Below are 22,487 nucleotides of genomic sequence, written 5' to 3'. Positions count from 1 at the left end.
CAAAAATTATTTTGGCATAGACAACTTTTGAGCAGAGTACTTGTTGCCAGTATCTGCGTCAGTTAACACCTCCCTGTGGGTGTGCCAAATTCTGTAATTTTCAGTCTGTGCTGTAACATGACAAAGGTTCGGAAGCTCTACACTCTACCATATGCAATAAAATAAGAGATATGTATAACATGAAGAATGTTGGGGCTTCTTCATTTCAACCTTTGAGTTTATTTTGGCAATAACCATGAATAGTTCAAGTATTCAAATAGCATATATTTTCTAAAAGACAGCATGCTCTGAGAAAAAAGATAATCTTGAGTCTTGGAAGAGATTTTGCCCACTGAATATTAAACATGTCAGCCTATGATAATCTAGTAATTTCTGTGTAGGCCCAAATATTTAAAATGTTATACTTCTCTCCCTTACATATATGAATAATTACTGTTTGCAATGACTATTGTAACCATCACCAATTTTAAAATAATGGCAGGCATTAGATGATCATTAATCTTTTTGCTAGTTTTTATTATACTTATAAGATCTGTATTTCTTGTGACCCGAGAAACATCAGTATTCTATTTAAAATCTGTTGTTAAAAACATACAATATTGCACTTTAATATTTGGCAGTTTAAGGAACAGCTGAGTAAAAAAATCATACAAGAAACTACAGTTTTTATTTTGCTTTACAATAAGCAAAGAGCTTTGTATAAAAGCAGAACTTACAGTAGTGCCAAATAAACCAAATATTTACAGTGTTGCTATTAAAGTCTTACCTCTAAAGGAAGATTCAGTGTATTGGATGCAAATATTACTAATCTAACAAAAGTACATTCTCCCATCCCCGCTTCTGCTGAATGATTGTAAACTAAAGGGAATTCTATAATTTCTTTCTCAAGAGAAAATTACATGAAAGAACGCTTGTTCTTGAGGCATCAAAACTGTGTCACTGAACTCTTTCAGTTTCCTACAAGACTTGAAAAATCTCTAAACTAAGAATCAGAACCCCAAGGTAAGCATAATTTTTAGTTTTCCGAAGATACTCCTTTTGTACAAGTACACAAGTTGGTTTTTAGTATGATTTTAAAGGTCAATTTCCTGTACTTTTTCTAAGATAAATAAGATACTATGTATCTTCCTAAATTATTTTTAACTTTTGTTACACTGTAGTAAAACTGTAGAGATTTATACTGACCCATAATTTGCTATTCTTTTAATTCCCAATTAGGTAAACAGACAGTGCAATATTCTTATTACTTATCAACCAATTAAGAAGACAGCTTCGAACAGCTATTTGCAAAAGCAAATACCAAGATTTAGACCTACTTAACAATATATTAAATATTCAAAAGACCAAAAAAAACATAAATAGAATGTATTGGTAATATAAATACATGAAACAGAGACATTCATTTTTGGCACCACCTAAAAAAAAATCCAGCAGTTACTTTATTTCCCTTCAGATCTTTGGGAATATTTAAATTTTCTAACTATTAAACTTTTACTTTTCCTCCAGAGGGAACTAATTCACAAATTTGAACTGGTATTTCAGAAACGTAGAATTTCCTCGTTACTTCTTATTTTGATCTGTAGAATGAACAGTTATCCAAAGCATCAGCTAGCAGCCAGTGAATTAACTATGCTTTTATATTTTAATCCTACCAAGGAATGATTATGTCAAACAGTGATTCATTATGGAAAGATATGGTTTTTTTCTTGAACAACCATGTACCAATTGCATAGTTGTGATCAGAGAACAAAGGTCAAAGTAGAGAGCTACAAAGGCATTAATATACATTAACTGAACTGCAATAAGACTGCTAAAAAACAGCCGATCTTGGGTAGATGTTAGTGTAAACCTAGAGGGGAAAAAAACAGTCATTAGCAAAAAGTTTTTTTGTTTTTTTCAAAAAATAGGTTAGTGCTAAGAACAACAGCTTTCAAAATTTGTTTAAAAATAAGCTTAATAAACAAGAATACAAATTTTAATCCAAAACTTAGCTCTTTGAAATGCCCTATTTTCTTGCATACAGCAGAAAATACATTTTTCATAGTTTTGAACATTACATGTAAAAATGAGGCACTAGTTAAACATATTTGAATATATTCACACAAACAGAAGTTTCCGTCTCATCTGTAGGCTTATATTTGCTTAACGGTTTCTGGAGGGCAGACTGTTCACAAAAATAAGTCTTCTGAAGGAGGCGCGTATGAGAAACCAACAAAGGCATCATCTGCCTCTAGTACGCTGGCGTTCACTATGGAATAGTCAGAAGACACACAGACAGAATACGGAACTGTTTCTTCTGTAAACACTGCATCAAAGTTCCTGATGTCATCTGGTCCCACCTAAAACATTGAAAAGCATACCATTATTCACCATATCTTTTTTTCCCATTGATGTAGTCACCCATTAAAGCCCTCTTTGGAATCCGTCCATTTATTCCTGGCAAGTTTAGATGTCTTCCTACTCCATCCTGTCTCTTGAAACATTTCCTGCTTTTTCCTTTTTGACTTTCATTATTCATGCCCTTCTCCCAGTTAAGGTTCTTGTTGTTGGGTATAGGGAGGAGAGAGAAGGGTGAGGAAGGCCAGTATGACAGAGTCCTTGCCTCTGTTCATGTGACTCTCAGGTCCTGTAACTGACCTGCGTACTCTCTACCCATCATCACCTCTAAGTTTAGAAAAGGTGCTCAGGGAGGTTTTTAAGACAGCATTTTGCATCTGCTCTTCCATAAAATGCCTGCCCATCCAGTTTCTCAATTCTGGGAAGGCCTTTTGATGAAGAAATGAATATTAAAGGTGATTCTACAGAGGTCATTCATTCAACATCTGGCTGTGACACCCTTAGCTCTGGAGACCTAACGGGACTGGAACCTGGGAAGTGAAGTATCGTGGCTACTTAGGCTCAAAGGCAGTGGTTAACCTTCCTTCAGGAAGCTGATACAAGCTAACGGACTCTTCCCTTCCAATGTATTTACAGATCAAAACTGGGATACAAACTCAGGTGGTTCACTCTTCGAGACCATCCCTGAAACTGTGGGTGTTTTCCACTCAGGGGAAGGGAATCCTTAAAATGGCCAATTCACCAACTCTAACCAAGGTAAATGGATTCACAGCAGATATGGAAGTCAAGGATAGAGTTAGCCCAGCAGGTCTACAAACAAGCAGAGCAGAGACCAGGGAAATCCAGGATGCTAGATCCTTCCACATGAGAGATTCTCCAACAGAGGAGAAAGAATGCTAAAAATTGTATTCATGTATGTATATAAAAGTCATCAAATTCTCATTTATAACCCTAGAAGCATGGACTCTGGAACAAGACTAAGGTTTGAATACTGGCTATGAAGGCTGCTAGCTATAATTCCTTATATAAACTAACCTATCTCTGTGAGTTTGTTTCTTCTTCTCTGTAAAATAAAAATACTACCATAAACCTGTTAAGGTTATTGTGAGGACTAGATGCGATAATACATAAAATTTCCCAAATCTGACACATAGAAGGTACTCAATAAATGATGACAAACATTCCTTCACTTGACTTTATAAATATTTTATGAGTACCCTGATGGTTCATGGCTCATATTGCGAGGGATAATACTGCATGGCTCATGTTAAGAGTGAGAAAGGACTCTTTTCAAAGCATCCAAGCTCAAGTTCTACTTCTACAATTTTAATTTTAAACTTTTGCGAGTGATTTGACCTTTTTGAGCCTAAGTTAATTCATCTGTACTATGTGGAAAACACCAGTACTATTTCATAGGATTGTTGTCTGGCTTGAGTAAAGACACTAGTATTGAGGACAGTATAGGAGCTAATTTTTAAATCTTTGCTCATCTGTTAGGTGAAAAACAGCAACATGTGAGGGTTTTTGCCTTCCTTAAATGTCAGTGAGTCTGAACATCTCAAACATCTAGAAACCATCTGTATTTAGTTTTCTGTAATTGCTTACTTTGTGTCTTTTGTCCATGTACAAAAGCATAGAGGGAATAATGACCTTGAATCAGGCACAGCTTTGAATCACAGCTCTACTACTTTTAACCAGCTACATGACATCTCTGAGTTTCCATTTCTTCATTTATCAAACATGTATAGTAAGAACAGTAATAGCAGTAACTTGGCAGCTTATTTGACACATAAATTACATGCTGTAATGCATAAGAAGTATAATATGCCTACATATAGGAAGCTATCATTAGTAACATCACTATTAGCCTCCTCATGATTTATTAATAATCTCCCTATTATTATATATTTATTTCCAAACATTTCAACACTGTTAATCCTTTAAGTAAAATGTTTCCATCAGAAGATTTAACAAGTCAAGGTAACATAAGCATTTTTATAATACTGTCTTACTGTTTTCCAAATAGGATGTAACAATTTACATTATCATTAATAATGTTTGACTGTAGCTGGTTTTACATCAATCTAGGAAAAAGTACATTAGTGTTACTTAAAATGTTTTTTTTAATAGATATGAATTTGATACCCCATGGTCACTTTAATTTGCATTTTTTAACCTATTGTGCTCATTCCTTTTTCACACATGCTCTAAAGAAAACACTTCACAGATACTGGGCTGGAAGATATTTGTATCAATCTAAAGTAACTAAAATCTTAGGAATCATCTTGAAGTTACCAGTTGCACCTGACCTGTTTCATAAATATTTCGGCACTGATTCAGTTTTATTCAGGTCAGATTTTGAGATCTAGTCCTAAAATTATGAGGAGCTATAGTCCCACACTTCACTATTTAGAATGAAAGACTTGGATGTAACCTTACCACGTTAGGATTAAACGGTGGTGGAATCTTCTTCTGCACAAGATCAGTCCAGCTGAGTGACTCAAAAAAGGGATGATTCTGAATTTCAAGCTAGAATAGTAAAGAAACAGATTTATTATTTACTAATTGCCAACATCCACTGGATCATGGGAAAAGGAAGAGAGTTCCAGAAAACATCTATTTCTGCTTTATTGACTATGCCAAAGCCTTTGACTGTATGGACCACAATAAACTGTGGAAAATTCTGAAAGAGATGGGAATACCAGACCACCTGATCTGCCTCTTGAGAAACCTATATGCAGGTCAGGAAGCAACAGTTAGAACTGGACATGGAACAACAGACTGGTTCTAAATAGGAAAAGGAGTACGCCAAGCCTGTATATTGTCACCCTGCTTCTTTAACTTGTATGCACAGTACATCATGAGAAACGCTGGGCTGGAATAAGCACAGGGTGGAATCAAGATTGCCAGGAGAAATATCAATAACCTCAGATATGCAGATGACACCACCCTTATGGCAGAAAGTGAAGAGGAACTAAAAAGCCTCTTGATGAAAGTGAAAAAGGAGAGTGAAAAAGTTGGCTTAAAGCTCAACATTCAGAAAAAGAAGATCATGGCATCTGGTCCCATCACTTCCTGGGAAATAGATGGGCAAATAGTGGAAACACTGTCAGACTTTATTTTTCTGGGATCCAAAATCATTGCAGATGGTGATTGCAGCCATGAAATTAAAAGACACTTACTCCTTGGAAGGAAAGTTATGAGAAACCTAGATAGCATATTCAAAAGCAGAGACATTACTTTGCCAACAAAGGTCCATCTAGTCAAAGCTATGGTTTTTCCAGTGGTCATGTATGGATGTGAGAGTTGGACTGTGAAGAAGGCTGAGTGCCAAAGAATTGATGCTTTTGAACTGTGGTGTTGGGGAAGACTCTTCAGAGTCCCTTGGACTGCAAGGAGATCCAACCAGTCCATTCTGAAGGAGATCAGTCCTGGGTGTTCACTGGAAGGACTGATGCTAACGCTGAAACTCCAGTACTTTGGCTACCTCATGCGAAGAGCTGACTCACTGGAAAAGACTTTGATGCTGGGAGGGACTGGGGGCAGGAGGAGAAGAGGACGACAGAGGATGAGATGGCTGGGTGGTATCGCCAACTCAATGGACGTGAGTCTGAATGAACTCTGGGAGTTGTGTGATGGACAGGGAGGCCTGGTGTGCTGTGATTCATGGGGTCGCAGAGTCGGACAGGACTGAGCGACTGAACTGAACTGAATGCTAAAAGATATACTGAGTGCTCAATGAAGAATTTTAGGAAGCCAAACCATTCCCACTTGGTCCCACTCCTTCCAAAGTTCTTTCTAGGCACATGTTCATGTCATTCAATGTGGCAAAACAGTGTGGACAGACGCCCAGAGGAAGCATGGGAAAGTTAACTCAGAATGACCAACTTAAGTTATGTCCTCTTCAAGTCATTGTTTCCTCACAGGTAAAGTGAGGTTAACATTTCTGCCTTATATATTTCATAGGTTGTTGTAAGCATCACTGGGAAATATGGAAATAAAAGTGGTATGAAAGGAATGAAGTACTACCTAGATACAAAGAATTATTACTACTGAATGTGGAGATAAAGATATCAAACGAGACTTTTACATGGTGAGGCTGAGGTAAAATTCAGGTGACAAGCTCTACTATCAAGAACAATTCCACTCTGGGTTACTACTGTTGAAAGCTGGCAAAGTACTCATACCCATTCCACCTTTTCTCCTACAAGGAGCCACAAAGTGTATAAAAGTAGGATCCCTCTCCTGCTTCTCAGGGGAAGTGATATCTGACCAGAGTTCTGGAAGATCAGTAAGAAGGAGCCAGACAAAAAAGAATGAGGGGAGAATACTCCAGGAGGCATACAAAGGGCCTGAGGTGGCAGACAGATTAGTCTGGTCAAGAAAACAAGAGCCCAGTATGGCTGCAGTATAGGAAAAGATGGGGACTGTCACACACAGAGGAGCTCAAGAGGTAAATGGGCTGTACAACACTGGGTCTACGTGAGGAGTCGTCTCTGCTGATTCTATTTTTGCTATAAAACAGAAGGCAACAGCATCTGCTAAAAGTGAAGAAGGAAAGGAACATAAAAAGTCGGCAAGAATGCTGGAGTGGGTAGCCATTCCCTTCTCCAGGGGATCTTCCTGACTCAAAGGATCAAACCTGGGTCTCCTGCATTGCAAGCAGATTCTTTACCATCTGAGCCACCGGTGAAGCCCAGAAATTTGGAGAGAAGGTCTAAAATAGTCACTACAGAGAGCAGGAGCATTAGGTGGAGAAGCACCCAAGACTAATGACTAGACTTCACAGCGCTTCTCATATTCTCAGTTGCATAACTTCCGTCAGCATGGTCCACCAGCAAAGGGATGGCAAATAGATTGATTCATCCAGGGTTCCAATTTCTGCGAGTGAATTAAACATAAGGACTGAGGTACAAGGAGGGAGGGAGCATTAGCAAGGCTCCCTAAAACAGTTGACTCTGGAGCCCAAGTCCTGCACTTCACCAGGGAGTTCACTATTCACAGCTCAAGTTCAAGACTGGCAAACAGCCCTCAAGAATTCCTGAGAACTTTCAATGAATTTAAAATTCATGTTCCTCAGTAATTCATGAATTCAGTAATGTAACACCAGTAACTTTGATAGCAATTAAATTATTCTGATTTGAAGTGAAAAACAAAAAGAAACAACTCTTGCAGATCCCATAATTTTTTAAGGAGGTGTCACATTTACATTCTCAGGAAAAAAAAGTCAATGAACGATAGTTCAAGCAAAAGTTACTACCTCATGCAGTCAAGGGGCACTTTAATTCTTCCTAAACAAAATGAGCTAAAAGTTTAGGCAATCAAAAAATGCAAGTCACACATTATTTTTTTAGGAAGAAGGGAGGAGCAAAAATGCTAATAAATGAAATAAAACAAATAACAGGATATGAAAGCTGGATATGGAGGATGAAAAAGACAGGATCAAATTATTCTGAAGGTCAAATGAAAAAAATGCACGTGCAGGAGTTTTATACACTGTACAGTTTTATATAAACCCTGGTGAAAATTTTTGGGACAAGCATGCTTCTTTTTCATGGTACTGTTCTTTAGGAGCTGTATTTATCCCATTAAATACTACATAAAATGAGGATTTTTCTTCAAATGATAAATAAATAAAGAGGGTACTGAGAAAGATGTACATACAAAGTCTTCTTTGGCACCGAGTCGATTTTGCCTGTCTTTTTCTAGGAGTTCTTCCAGAATGGACCAGGCAGTGAGGCTCACTCCTGGCCTCAAATTTAGAGGCTTGTGAAGAATATTGTCGTACATTTCAGCCACATCTCGGCAATAAAAAGGAGGCTTTAAAAAAAAAGAGAGAGAGAAAGAAAGTTAGTATTAATTGAACTATGCACAAATGGGGTTTAAAATTGTTAGATTTGGCCCTGACCTAAAGAGAGCAGTCTGTGTCCAGCAGCTGCAGAAAAGCACTGGCATATCTGGGCCTGTGTACCCTTACAGTAAGGCCTCCCATGGGAAGAGATTTTAAAAGTCAGCACACTGTAGAGCTTAATACATGGTCACTGAATGAATAAGGGCCGCTTTATTCAATAACACTAGGCAGACAGGTGTGAATTGCATAAAAGTTGTAATAATAACTGTTTTAAAGAAAACAACCTCCAACTTCACCATAAGACTTAATGATAGAATTACTAGAAACAGAGATTTGACACAGGGCAAACATTAAATGATTTCTTGAGACACAGTAATATACTAATTTAAACGGATTTCTAGAAAGTGTTCTTCCTAAGAACTTGTGGTGATGGCAGTGTCCTGCTGCTGTAACAGCTTAAAGACCTGAGGTACAGCTTCAACGTGAGGATCGGCCAGTTCATTACTGAGTTAAAAGTTTTAAAGGAAAAATAATTTAAGTTAAAGAAGTTACAGGCTTGTCATTTTTTCCCTTTTGTACAGGAAAGAAAATCTTCATTTTTCAGTTTTTAAAATGTAACTTTATTTTTGAATCATTAATATAAGCCTGATTAATGAAGTATGTGATTCAAATATTCCCTACTGAGTCAGCTGCATTTTACATGCAATGATATTTTATACTCTCAAAGACTTCTAAAGAAATTAAAAGGATATGAAAATATCAGGATGAGAAACACTCAACACTTAAAGAATGTAAGATATAACATGGTTAGCAGGTCTTCTAACTTACCAGCATGACCAGAAAACTAGGTCTTTTTTTTTTTTTCAATTGGAGTATAATTGCTTTATAATGTTGTATTAGTAACAATGTGAATGAGCTAATAAGTATACATATATCCCCTCCCTCTTGAGCATCCCCCCATCCCATCCCTCTAGGCTGTCACAGAGCACCAAGGTGAGCTCCCTGTGTTAACACAGCAAAACTGGGTCTTTTTAACAAGCGGACTGTGGTCAAGGGCAGAGAAGAGAGTGTTGGCTGTCAAAGGCATCTGTCATTCAAAGTTAACAACCTGAGACAAATTCTCTAAAACATACCTCAGGGGTTAAATTTCATCACCCCTGTTTTCAGGGGACACACACACTCACACACAGCAAACAGAAAAGCCACGCCCACCTCAGGTCTCAGTGACGGTGGGCGTGGCCTCATGAGGGCAGCATCAAGTCCATGGCTCCCAGCATGAGGCTGCTGGCCACTCACAGGACCACCAAGAGAACCTAAAAATGTCTGTCCTGGCTGAAATGATATTAACTCAATGTAGTAAAACAACTTGACTTGTTAATCAGAAGCATTGGCTGATAATGTCTTTAATTAATAAAAACTGGGGAAACTGATTACATAGTAAACATCACTTTTTTCCCAATGAAAGCTTCAAGACATGGTGTTTATGGTAAAGGAAATAAAGGACTCCTGGTGATTAAAATTGAAAGAAAAAAAGCAGAGCACCAGTATCCTAATTAAATCCTATGAAAACAAAATACAAGGCAAAACCCAAAAGGTATTATTATCTTCTGATAAATAAAATCTTTTCTTTTCCATCTTTTTGAAATTAAGAAGATTAGAAATTAGGCAGAATGGCTAGAGTAAACTGATTGAAAGTGGGTAATTTTAATGTTATAACTAGGTATCTATTTCTAAAAAATGCTAGTGGGATGAGAATATTTGAAGTAGTGATTAGTGTGGCAGAAAAATAATTCTAAAAAATCAGTAACAAAACAGGTTTTCTTTTTGTGCATACCCCTAATGTGGTTCTGGATTCATTTAACCAGGTTACTACTGTTCTGTTAGTGTTATCTAGTTAACAAGTGTCCACAAGATTACTGAAAGGCAATAGAGAAAACTCCAATCAATTGCAATGTACTGGAATCATAACAACAGAGTAGAAACACATACCAATCCATAGAGCATCTCATACAGAACAGCACCAAGGCACCACCAATCCACAGTGTTGTCATAGGGCTGTTTTCTGATTACTTCAGGTGCTAGATACTACAGAAAAGATTAACTATTAGAGCAACTCAGAAACAAATCAAGACAAAACCTAGGAATAATTAAGAAATTTAATAAATCTTAGGCGTTATATTACACTAAATGAAACATGTTATCTAGATTTTCAGTTGGTTCGGTATTCTCACTGTATCAGTGGTTCCTGGTCAGTGGTACTTGAGAGTACACCGGGATAATTTTCAAAAACTACATATTCAAGTATTTTACCCAGAAATGATGATGCAGTAAAGACAGAGAAGGATGACATATATAGAAACCATAATAAAGTAGGTATTTTGCAGCGGGTTGTCTTTCACAAAATTAACTTTAGATTAATTAATTAAATCTTATTTCTCTTTATTCTTCTTTTTCTTGAAGAAACAAGTCATTATTGAAGAAAGAATTCTTAATATGACAATTATAATTCATTTTTTCCTTTTCAGTGAAAGAAAAAATTAACTGTATTCTTATTTAAGAATTATGACAGTAATTCTTTAATGTATTATTTTTAAAAGTTGTATAAGTTATTAGATGGCTATCATACTTCAACTTGTAAAACACTTAAGCATCATGATTTTGCAAATATAAAACAGTGAATTTGAATTTTAGACTCCAAAATATATATTTCCTCTTCCCACATGAAATATATATGATGAAATACATTCTTCGGCTTTTTTTATGTGATACAAAGAAATGGGAAAATAAATAAAAAGGGTTTACTAGTTTCCGATCACATTAAAATTTAGATGACCAAAAAAAGCTACCTGGCACTTAAGATTGCAATAAATAGGATATTTTAAATGTGTGTATGTGTGAAATTAGAATAACTAGGCTTTAATATAAATCTTAAGGATTATTATCACTGTCTCAAATGGAAAGATACATTTTCTGCTAGTTAACATGATTAGAGAATAGGATGTTCTGGTTAATAAATTCTGATTTGTAATCCCCGCCCCCCATACACATTGCTTTATTTTCTTGCATTAAATAGCTTCGTTATAAAATATTTTAACCATATAAAAGCCATAAATATGTAATAGAAACCAACAGAGCTGCCATCCAAACATATGCAATGCTAACATTCTGCCATATTTGCTTTAGCTTATTTCCTTTAAAAAAAGCAGCTTTACTGAGATATTCAAACACCAAGCAATTCACCCATTTAAAGTGTACAATTCAATATATTTACAGAGTTGTTCCAACATTATCACAATTAATTTTTGAACATTTTCATCACTGATTCATGATTTTTTTCTTAAGGATTAGAAATCTAATCAAATGCTTGAAGAAATCGAAGATAAACTTTTAACATTAAAAACAAATAAGCACAAATAAGTGTAATTTATCTTTGTTGGTTACTGGTGATATCACAAAATCAGAGTTAAAAAAAAAACTACCAATAAACTTTTAAATGTTTATTATATAAATGTTTATTAAAAAAAAGAGATGATTATCAGATATTCCCAGCTGGTTGGAAGCTGAAAACATTTTATTCTACTTTTCTTTCCTTTTTTTTTGTGGCCGCACCATGATGTATGTCAGAGAAGGCAATGGCACCCCACTCCAGTACTCTTGCCTGGAAAATCCCATGGACGGAGGAGCCTGGTAGGCTGCAGTCAGTGGGGTCGCTACAAGTCAGACACGACTGTGCGACTTCACTTTCACTTTTCACTTTCATGCATTGGAGAAGGAAATAGCAACCCACTCCAGTGTTCTTGCCTGGAGAATCTCAGGGACGAGGGAGCCTGGTGGGCTGCCATCTATGGGGTCGCACAGAGTCAGACACAACTGAAGCGACTTAGCAGCAGCAGCAGCAGCATGAGGCACACAGGATCTTAGCTCCCCAAGCAGGGACTGAACTCACGACTTCTGCAGTGGAAGCATAGAGTCCTAACCACTGGACCACCAGAGAAGTCTCTTTACTCTACTCTTCTGATTTCAAATTTTATATATGCAATTTGTGATTCAGTTTTGCATTTCACGTATGATTCCATGAATGACAAATGAGATAAATTTCTTACCTCTGGTGTCCCACAAAATGTTGTTGTGGTGTCAGAAATAGCAATTCCTTCTTTACAAAGCCCAAAATCTGTTAAGACGACATGTCCCTGACAAATACAGGGGCAGTAAAATAAAATAATGCATGGATATAAATTGACACTTTTAAAGAACATTTGATTTTGAAATAATCATAGACCAAAAGCAAACTGCAAAAACTAGTACACAAAGCTCCATGTCCCCTTCCCCCAGCTTCTCCCTCCTCCCACGCACCCCGTGCTGACAGCCTATATAACATAGTACAGTGTCAGAATCAGGAAATTGACACTGGTACAATTCCGTTAGCTAGACAGCCACCTTTATTCAGTTTTCACTCTTTTACACGTATGCATTTGTGTGTGTTTATGTGTTGTTTCAGTTGCTGAGTCATGTCCGACTCTTTTGTGACCCCATGGAAAACAGCCTGCCAGGCTCCTCTGTCCGTGGGATCTCCCAGGCAAGAATACTGGAGTGGGCTGCCATTTCCTTCTCCAGGGGATCTTCCCAACCCAATAATCAAGCTCACGTCTCTTGCACTGCAGGTGGATTCTTTACCACTGAGCCACCAGGGAAGCCCTGTGTGTACCTCTATGTAATAGAGATATATAGATTTGTGTAACTACCTCTACAATCAGAAAACTTCCATCAACCCAAAGGAACAAAAGAACTCTCTTATGTTACTGCTTTATTTTTGAACTTCCCTATCTCTTAGTCCCTGGTCCCCTTACAATTACTAATCTGTTCTCCATCTCTCTGGTTTGGATTTTTTGAGAATGTTATATAAAACACTCATGTATGAATGGAACATGTGTTCCATTATATGGAATCACAGTGTAGAACCTTTGAGGCTGACTCTTTTTCATTAAGCATAACATCAACAAGAATTGTGAACCAGCAGATTTTTAAAAGCCAATACTTACTACTGAATCCAACAGAATATTTTCTGGTTTCAAGTCTCTATCAAATTAAAAGGAAAGAAAAGCAAAACTCAATTTGAATTGAAACAAAATAATAAAAAGACATTTTCAGAAGTGCAATTTTAAAAATTTACCTGTACACTATTTTGATGGAGTGCAAGTAACCCAATGCACTGGCAATCTCAGCAGCATAAAACCGAGCTCTGTGTTCAGGAAAGGACCGCTCTCTTTGTAAGTGAAAAAAAAGCTATAAAATTGAAGTAAAAAATGAATACTAAGATAATTCACACATGAAGTGAGACAAATATACTCTGTAAATATAAAAACAGGATTTATTTTCATTACCTTGAACATGAGATAAAAAAAGCACCAAAGTACAGAATTTTGATACTCCCTTGCCTGTATCCCCCATCCACCCAGCAATCATTCCTCTTCAACCATAACTCTTTCCCTGCTCTTGCTAACTAACTCATCTATTTACCCCTCAATCCTCCAGTGTGACAGTATCCTCACCACACCAGGCAACCCCCCTAGAAAAGATTATTAATTAAGACCAATGATCTTGATTTTTCCATGTTAATTATCTTACTTGATTTTTATTATTTGAATTAAACCAAATACTGTTCAGAAATTGGTAACTAGTGGCTGGCAGACCAAACAGAACGCAAAGATATAATCTGTTTGAACCAAATACTGTTTTCAGAAAAATCTAAAATAACTGGTAACATTTAAAAGTTGGGAAAATTTTTTTGGGTAAAAACTTATAGTTTTAGTTTCGGGCAGGTGGCAAAGGGAAATGGGTGGGGGGGGCAGGTCTCTGAACCATTAAGCCTAAATTCAGTATGGTAGCAACTGGCTGAAGCTCAGTGGCAGCTGGATTCTCCAGTTCATTTTCTTTTTTTACTTTCCGGCTGTGCTGGATCTTCACTGTGGTACACACAGTGGCACATGGGCTTAGCTGCTCCACAGCAGGTGGGATCTTAATTCCCTGACAAGGGATCGAACCTGTGTCCCCTGCACTGGAAGGCAGACTCTTAACCGCTGGATCACCAGGGATGTCCCTTCAGTTCATTTCTTACACTTCCTAATTCTTCATGTATTTCTTACAACCCACCCTCTAGTCATCAGGTTACCTGCCTAAGCTAATTTTGCCCTAGGTTCTTATTCTAAATCTTTAGGTTCTAAAACAATGATCTCTCATTGGGCTTTCTTCTACCTTGGAGAGTTCCGCCTCTGCTCCTTACTACCCACAATGCTTCAAGGATTGGTAAGGTGTCTGTCCTCAGTTTCTCCACTATTATTCTTTCTCTGGATACCTTCCCAACCAACTCAATCCAATGACTTTAACCACCACCTCTATGTGGATGTCTTTCACATGGACTAACCCATATGACTTAATCCAGTTATTAGCTTCTCCGTACCTCACTAAGTTTCTTTCTTTGTCTTATACAACACAATTGTTGTGAGGATAAAACAGCATGTATAAAGAGTCATAAGAATGCTCAATACAAGTTAGCTATTACTGGAATTACTATCTTACCAGCAGCATTTCTCAAAAATATATTTCAATATCCCTCTGATTCAGAGTTTTGGGGATTATTATTATTAGATTTGGTTCAAACAAACAAAAGGTGACTGTGTGGTTTAAAGAAGTTTTTAAAAAATAAATCCTGGCTGTCTTTAAGGCATTAATTTCTCAAAGTCTCAAATATGCTGAAACGTATTGTAAACCACCAAGGGGCTATAACATGAAACATCTTCCAAACTAGCTTCACCACAGAACCCTTTATTACAGGATCACCTCGTCTGATTAACAGTTGCACGTTTTGGAAAATGACAGACTAATGTTTATATGCAACTGCTGAAATGTTAATTATCAAAAATTACAAATCAAGTTTCATTCCAATGTTTCAATATACGTTCTTGCTACATAGCTCAGTGACAAAACTATCAGAGAAGTCCGTAGCTTCATAACAAGGTTCTTTTATGAGCTTCCCACCTACACCATAAGCTGCTTAGGAAAAGAACTTTATGTCTCACTTCTCCACATCCTGCACTGTGCTGATTAGCCAGCATCTTATATACTATTGCTACTCAACAAATAGCTGTCTATGCTGGGCTTTGCTTCCAAAACCCTTAAGAAAAACTCTAACTCAATTCTATTTTTTTTTTCCCTAAACATCATCAATACTGAAACACTAATTACTCACCTCCCCTCCATTAACAAAATCCAGAACAAAATAAAGCTTTTCAGTTGTTTGGAAAGAATAATGTAATCCAACCAAAAATGGATGTTTCACATTTTTCAAGAGCACATTTCGTTCAGCCATAATGTGTTTTTGCTGTTTAAAAAAATACAAAGAAAAGGTAAAAAAAATCAAGTTGCATTATACACCAGAAAACAATTCTGTTAACTGAGAAGATGGATATAGGAGAAACAAAGCTATTTTATTTTACCTCTTTTCTATTGAGAACTATCTTTTTCTGTAACACTTTGACAGCATAAAATTTTCCATCCAGTTTCCGTTTTGCAAGAAGAACCTGTTATATTTAAAGATTGTGCTGTTAGAAATATCAATGTTTTGACAGAGACAATTCACTTATCACTAAGTCAATACTTAAAATTTTTACAAAAATAAAGTCCACAACAGACCTAGATAATGTTATGTTTTTATTTTGAAACCTGAAAATTCCTAATTTGTTTCTACAACTCCACTTTTCCTTAGATATTTTACTAAAACCAAAGAAATGTTGATGATTTAAAGAGCCAGGCATCATTTGTCACTTAACATGCTAATGCTTAAGGTTTTTACTAAGTGTCAAAATCTATACTGCTTGAGAAATGTGTGTGTTTTGTGTGTGTGTATGCTAGCCCTGAGTCCCAAAGTGTCTTTGGAAAATACTGAGGCTATAAATTTCATGGCTACATTAAAAAAAAAGAGAGAAGAAAATGGTTTCTCAGTGATCAAAATGCATTTTCGTTTTAACATTTGGGTTTCTCTTGTAGGGTTCAAATTTAGAAGCACTCAGAGAAACAAGCACCGTATGTAGCTGAGATTCTATAATGGGCTGTGGTGCACACAGACACTTCATGGATGTGAAGAAACTTGGAAGATCTTGCCCTAGAAAAAAGGCAGACATACTCCAAAGTTTTAGAAATAAATTTTAAGGGATTCAAGACACCCTACAAGTTGTGTAACTATCAGCGGATACATTTCAAAACGTCTTGAGATGATCTGCTGCTGGTGACAATGCTGGGCCTTACTTTTCAGTACATCTGTGGTCTTCCTCGTTTATATCTGTAATCACAGTCTGGTCTTGAGAAAAACACCAAACTCCAACAGACAGACATCTTACAATACACGTAACCAGTGCTTCTCAAAACCATCAAGGCCCTCAAACACAAGCCAAGTCCTAAGGAGACATGACAACCAAATGTCCTGGATGGGACAAAAAAACAGGACACTGGGTAAAAACTAAGGAAATGTGAATAAATGATGGGCTTGAGTACGTAATTATGGATCAATATTGGTCCATTGCTTGGAACAAATGTACCATACTGATGTAAACTAGTGGTTTGGAAATTCTCTGGACTTTCTTTTTTAAAAAAATTTTAAAATATTTATCTTATTTGACTGTGCTGGGTCTTTCTTGTAGCATGTAGGATTTTTAGTTCCAGCATGTGGGATCTAGTTTCCTGATCAGGGATCAAAACCAGCCCCCATGCATTAGGAGCTTGGAGTCTCAGGTACTCAAACACCAGAGAAGTCCCCCTGAATTTTCTCTGTACTCATGTGTGTTGTTTTTTTTTTTTTTTTTGTAAATCTAAAATGGTTCTAAAACATAAAGTCTATCAGAAGTCCCCCTGAATTTTCTCTCTACTCAGTTTTTTTGGGTTTTTTGGGTAAATCTAAAATGGTGCTGAAAAATAAAGTCTATCGATTAAGATGTTTGTTACTCATAAAAACAAAGTCAAGAATACCTTCAGGGTGTACATTTCCTCAGTTCAACTGCTAGCATCTCTCATTTCTCAGGCTTTTGTTCTCTACAATACTTGACTCCATTGAATGTTCCTTCTTTCTTACATTGTTTTTTCTTTCCTTGACAGCTCCCACCCACCTGACCTTTCCTTCTCTATACTCTGATTGGTTCATCTTCAAGTTTGTTCTGAGAAAATAATTCAAAGAATGTAGCAACTAGGAAGTACCTGGATGGCAGGCATTTTTTCAGATTAGTAGATGTGGAGAATAGACAGACAGTTAAGAAACAGATGGGCAAATGGAAAATGGAACCAAGACGACCATGTGCAAAGTTTGTCATACGTATTTTTCTATTTTTCACCTTCATTGTGAATCTGCATTTCTGCTTGTTTTTTTTTCTTTTGTGTACTCTGCTTTTGTTTTATTGTACTTTGCTGGTGTCTAAGCATTTTGCTAGAGTTAAAGCTTTTATTAAACGTAATATGCATGTAGAAAAACTCACAAACATTACAGCTCAATAAATTATTACAAAACGGACACACTGTGTAATCACTTTCAGGTCAAAAAACCCAAACACTGTCAGTAGCCTGAAGCCTCCCATTTGCCCTATTCCAGAAATGATTCATCCCCTTTCTTCCTCAAAGATGACCACTATTTTCAATTGCAGTAAAACAGGTTGAGTTTTGTCTATGAACTTTATATAATTGGAATCATATAGATAATGTTATGCCTGCCTGACTTCTTTCACTCTATATAACATGTTCACATTGTGACATGTATTGGATTGGCCGAGAAATGCATTACAGGAAATCCAAATGAACTTTTTGGCCAACCCAATAGCACTGTTTTCATATTTCATTACTGTGCAGAGTACTGCATTCCATAGACATACCATAATTTATCCACTCTTTCAGTGACATTTAGATGATGAACAATGAAGCTTATGAATATTGTGGCACATGCCTTTACTAGTGGGTATGTGCAAGCATTACTGGTGGCTACACAGCTTGGAGGGGAACCAATGTGTCACAGCTAATGTATATATTCAGCTTCCAGGTTTAACACCAGTTCTCACCACATAAAAAATGAAACACAAAGGAATACACTCAATTAAAGATATGTAAAAATCAAATACATAAAGCCACAAAACACTACCAACAAAAGCTTAAGATGAATTAAATTAACAAAGGGATATGCCATGGTCATGGATTGGAAGACTCAATACTGGTAAGATGACAATTCTTTCCAAATTGATCTACAGATTCAAAGCAATTGATCAAAATCCAAAAGAATCTTGTTGAACCTGACATGCTATTCTAAAACTTAAGACTGATACACAAAGGGCTAAGAAGAGTCTCTTGAAGAGGAGCAAGGAGAGAAGATGTTCTGTTGAATATCAACCTTCATTTTCAAGACAATGTGGTACTGGTGCAAGGACAGACAAATCAGTTAATGAAACAAAATATAAAATCTAGAAACAAGTATAAAACAAAATCTAGAAACAGATTCAAGACATATATGGACACTGGATATATGATGAAGGTTACCCTGCAGGGTAGAAGGGAAAGAAAAATCTTTTCAATGAACTGTGTAGGACCAGCTGACATTCATGAGGAAAAAAGTGAAGTGTGACCCTATGCCTCACATTATATACATTAGATAGATCTATTTGACTCTAGGTCCAAATGTGAGCTTTCCGAAAGATAATGCTGTCTGTCTTTAACAACAGACTATCTCTAACATTCCAACAGACTGTGAGCATTTTGAGAGCAAGATGCACTTCTACTTTTCTATAGCTTATTTTAGCACAATGCCCAGCGTGTAGCAGGTGGCAAACATATATTTGCTGAATTAATGAACACACACGAGTTTAATTTTATGGTCACAGTTTCTGGTCTCTAGGGAACTCAGAAAACAAACTAGATCTAGATACTGGAAGCTATGAATATAGCACACTATAATTAAACACATACATATTTATTTTTACTACAGATTGAAGTATAATGCAAAAAAGGAACTTAAATACATTTGATGATTCTGACAACTCCCATCTATGCTGCTTCTGGCTTTAGGGATTCTTCTTGCTTGCTGTGGCACACTGTCAAGTTTCGTGATTCACTCAATATTCACTGCATGAAGAGGGACAGGGGTCTCAAACTTCCCTTTCCTTCTCCAACTGCTGTTTACACAGCTGCTCACTGATGTCTTTATGGCCTCAACTTAAATAATACCTCTTCAAAGAAGTCATCCTTAGGGACTTCCCTGGTGGCCCAGTGGTTAAGAATCCACCATCCAATGCAGAGGATGCAGTTCAATCCCCAGTTTGGGGAACTAAGATCCCATGTGCCATGGAGCAACTAAGCCCATGCCTGCAACTAAAGAAGCCCCTGTGTGTCAGTGTAGCCAAAATATGTACGTGTGTGTGTGTATATATATATATATATATATATATGCATAAAGCTATCCTTGACTAACTCACCTAAGTAGGGGCTTCCCCCGACTGCCTACTTTCCTGTCTCTTCGCTCTAGTCTTCATCTCCTGCACAGCTTCATTACTGCCTGTAATTATTTACTTGACTGCATATTTTTAATTGACTATTTCTCTCAATAGGATGTAAGCATCACAAAGGTACAAAGCATGTCATTTTTGTTCAATACTATCTAACAGGGACCAGAACAGTGCTTAGCACAGAGATGCTCAACAAAATACTCGTTGAACAAATAAATTTTAGGTTAGAATCTGAGTAGATGCCTTGTATCTTGAATTAATCTGTCAGTTCTTTGAAGGTAGAGAAAGCACCTTAATTCTATATCCTGCATATCAACAAGTCCCATGGTATCCCATATATAAAGCATGCATGCCCCTATAAACTGGTACAGCCACTATGGAGATCAGTATGGAAATTGCTTAAAAACTAAAAACAGAGCTACCATATAATCCAGCAATCCCATTCCTGAGCATATATCCCAAAGAAAACTCGAATTCAAGAAGATGCATGCACCTAATGTTCATTACAGCCCTATCAGCAATAGCCAAGACACAGGAGCAAATTAAATGTCCATCCCATTGATGGAGGAATGAATAAAGAAGATGTGGTACAAATACACAATGGAATAATACTTAGCCATAAAAAAGAATGGAATAATCCCATTTGCAGCAACATGGAGAGACCTAGAGATTGTTATACTGACTGAAGTAAGTCAAAGAGAGAAAAACAAATATTGTATGGTATCACTTTTATGTGGAATCTAAAAAACTGGTACAAATGAACCTATCTACAAAACAGAAACAGTCACAGATGTAGAAAACAAATTTATGGTTATCAGTGCGGAAAGGGCGGGGGAAGATAAACTGGGAGACTGTGATTGACATAAATATACTACTATATAAAAAATTGATAGTAAGAACCTACTGTATAGCACAGGGAACTCTATTCAGTATTCTGTAATGACCTATATGGAAACAGAATCTCTATCTATCTAGATTCACTTTGCTGTACAGCAGAAACTAATACAACATTGCAAATCAACTATGTGTGTGTGTGCTTAGTCACATCTGACTCTTTGTGATCCCATGGACTATAGACCACCAGGCTACTCTGTCCATGGAATTTTCCAGGCAAGGGCACTGGAGTGGGTAGTGGGTTGTTGTTTCCTACTCCAAAGGATCTTCCTGACTCATAGATTGAAACTGCGTCTCCTGCATTGGCAGGTGGACTCTTTACAATTAATTTTTGAAAAGCATGCATTTTTAAAGTACTAATTTACTGAAGAAAAAATAAAAATACTCTTACCTTGCCAAAGCTGCCTTTTCCAATAACTTTTAAGAAATCAAAGTCTGTTGGTTTAGCACTGAAATAAATGAAAAATGACAAGAATTAGCCTCTAAGAAAACTGATAGGATGTTAACTTTTCAATAGTTTTTAATACTTCACTCAATAAATAAATCTTGGGTACACTTCAGCATGAGAACTTCAGCCTTTACACTGGTAGGATCTCATCTTTACTATAAAAAAGGTAATGAGTGAATGAGTGATAGTCACTCAGTCATGTCCGTCTCTTTGTGAACCCATGGAGTGTAGCCTTCCAGGCTCCTCTGTCCATGGAATTCTCCAGGCAAGAATACTGGAGTGGGTAATAATGAATAGTAATGATACCTACTTTCTGGTTAGATAAGAGATTTTCTCATTTTATTTAAGCTTTGTTAAGTTTGGCTTAAGAAGGGCTTCAGTAATAGACCTTTTGGGAGAAAACGGTCTATCTATCTACGAGCTGTCATTTCACTTTTATTAACCATAAACCTTACAATATTGTTAACAAGGAAACTGAATGACTAGATAAATTAGTGATATATTGCAAGGACTAAGTAGTCTGGAAATTATTATGAAAACAAAGTTACTAGTAGGAATACCTGGTGAAGTCAGTAAGAAAATTTTCTGATCTGGACAAAAAGTCACCACACTGTTCGGCATACACACTACCTGCATGTTAAAAATAAAAGAACTCTCTACTTATTCTAATAGATAGTAATGTAGAAAAACCAGGAATCGAGAAGACAGAAAGAATACTGCCTTTTTATTTATCTTAACCTCAGGTTAAAGGCAGCATTGGCTGTGTGTAGGCAAAAACAGATGGCTGCACAAAGTTGAACTTAAGTAGCTAGAAGAGCTGTTTTCTTTAACAGAGGATGAATTCCTAAATTGGACTAGGGGGAGTGAAATGACTCCATTCACGTTTTAAATGTCCTTCACTTAATTACCAAAAGAAAGTCAATACAAACATGAGAGCAATACCAGGTCTGGGTTAAATAATAACAAGTCAGGATTACGGAGATAAATACTTAACTAAGCTTAGGTGTTTTTCTTCTTCTAGAACTTGCTCTTTGAACTATTTTGTTCTCTAATGATATGCTGAATACTGAAATAATTTTTTGAACAAATGTAATAGTGAAAAAACATGCAAATCCTTCAAACACAGTAAACACATCGAGGCCACAGCCAAAATCCTATTGTTAATTGTTGGTGACAAACCCTAACTGGAAGCATATTTCCATTTTGTGCTGCCTGACAAACTCTCTCTTGCATCCACCATACAACTGAAACTGCTCACAGAAGTCACCCATGACATTAAATTCAATGGTCCATTCTCAATCGTCATCAACCCACCCTATCAGCAACGTCAACAGTTATTTATTCCCTGTCTTCATCTGCTTTTGTGACACCACACTGCTCACTTCTCCTGTCTATACTCATCGGGCTTCCACGATGGCTCAGCTGGTAAACA

At 36.7% G+C, this 22,487-nt stretch overlaps 1 protein-coding gene across 8 annotated transcripts in view; it reads right to left on the bottom strand.

Annotated features, from left to right (window-relative positions):
• Positions 1 to 495: 495 nt before the first annotated feature.
• The window catches only part of SGK3 (serum/glucocorticoid regulated kinase family member 3), a 111,398-nt gene continuing 89,406 nt past the window's right edge, over positions 496 to 22,487 (bottom strand). For all 8 annotated transcript variants that reach the window (XM_042254271.1, XM_012183791.4, XM_042254272.1 and 5 more), the window contains 10 exons: positions 20,999 to 21,056; positions 15,682 to 15,765; positions 15,435 to 15,566; positions 13,359 to 13,471; positions 13,228 to 13,264; positions 12,292 to 12,378; positions 10,178 to 10,273; positions 8,002 to 8,157; positions 4,777 to 4,866; positions 496 to 2,339 (listed from right to left, as the gene is read on the bottom strand). In XM_042254271.1, the coding sequence (XP_042110205.1) occupies positions 2,169 to 2,339; positions 4,777 to 4,866; positions 8,002 to 8,157; positions 10,178 to 10,273; positions 12,292 to 12,378; positions 13,228 to 13,264; positions 13,359 to 13,471; positions 15,435 to 15,566; positions 15,682 to 15,765; positions 20,999 to 21,056 (1,024 nt within the window). In that variant the 3' untranslated portion in view covers positions 496 to 2,168. The remainder of the gene's footprint in view (positions 2,340 to 4,776; positions 4,867 to 8,001; positions 8,158 to 10,177; positions 10,274 to 12,291; positions 12,379 to 13,227; positions 13,265 to 13,358; positions 13,472 to 15,434; positions 15,567 to 15,681; positions 15,766 to 20,998; positions 21,057 to 22,487) is intronic.

This window comes from Ovis aries, chromosome 9 (genome assembly GCF_016772045.2).
Source record: "Ovis aries strain OAR_USU_Benz2616 breed Rambouillet chromosome 9, ARS-UI_Ramb_v3.0, whole genome shotgun sequence".
NCBI lineage: Eukaryota > Metazoa > Chordata > Mammalia > Artiodactyla > Bovidae > Ovis > Ovis aries.
This window is presented reverse-complemented; position numbering and strand designations above follow the sequence as displayed.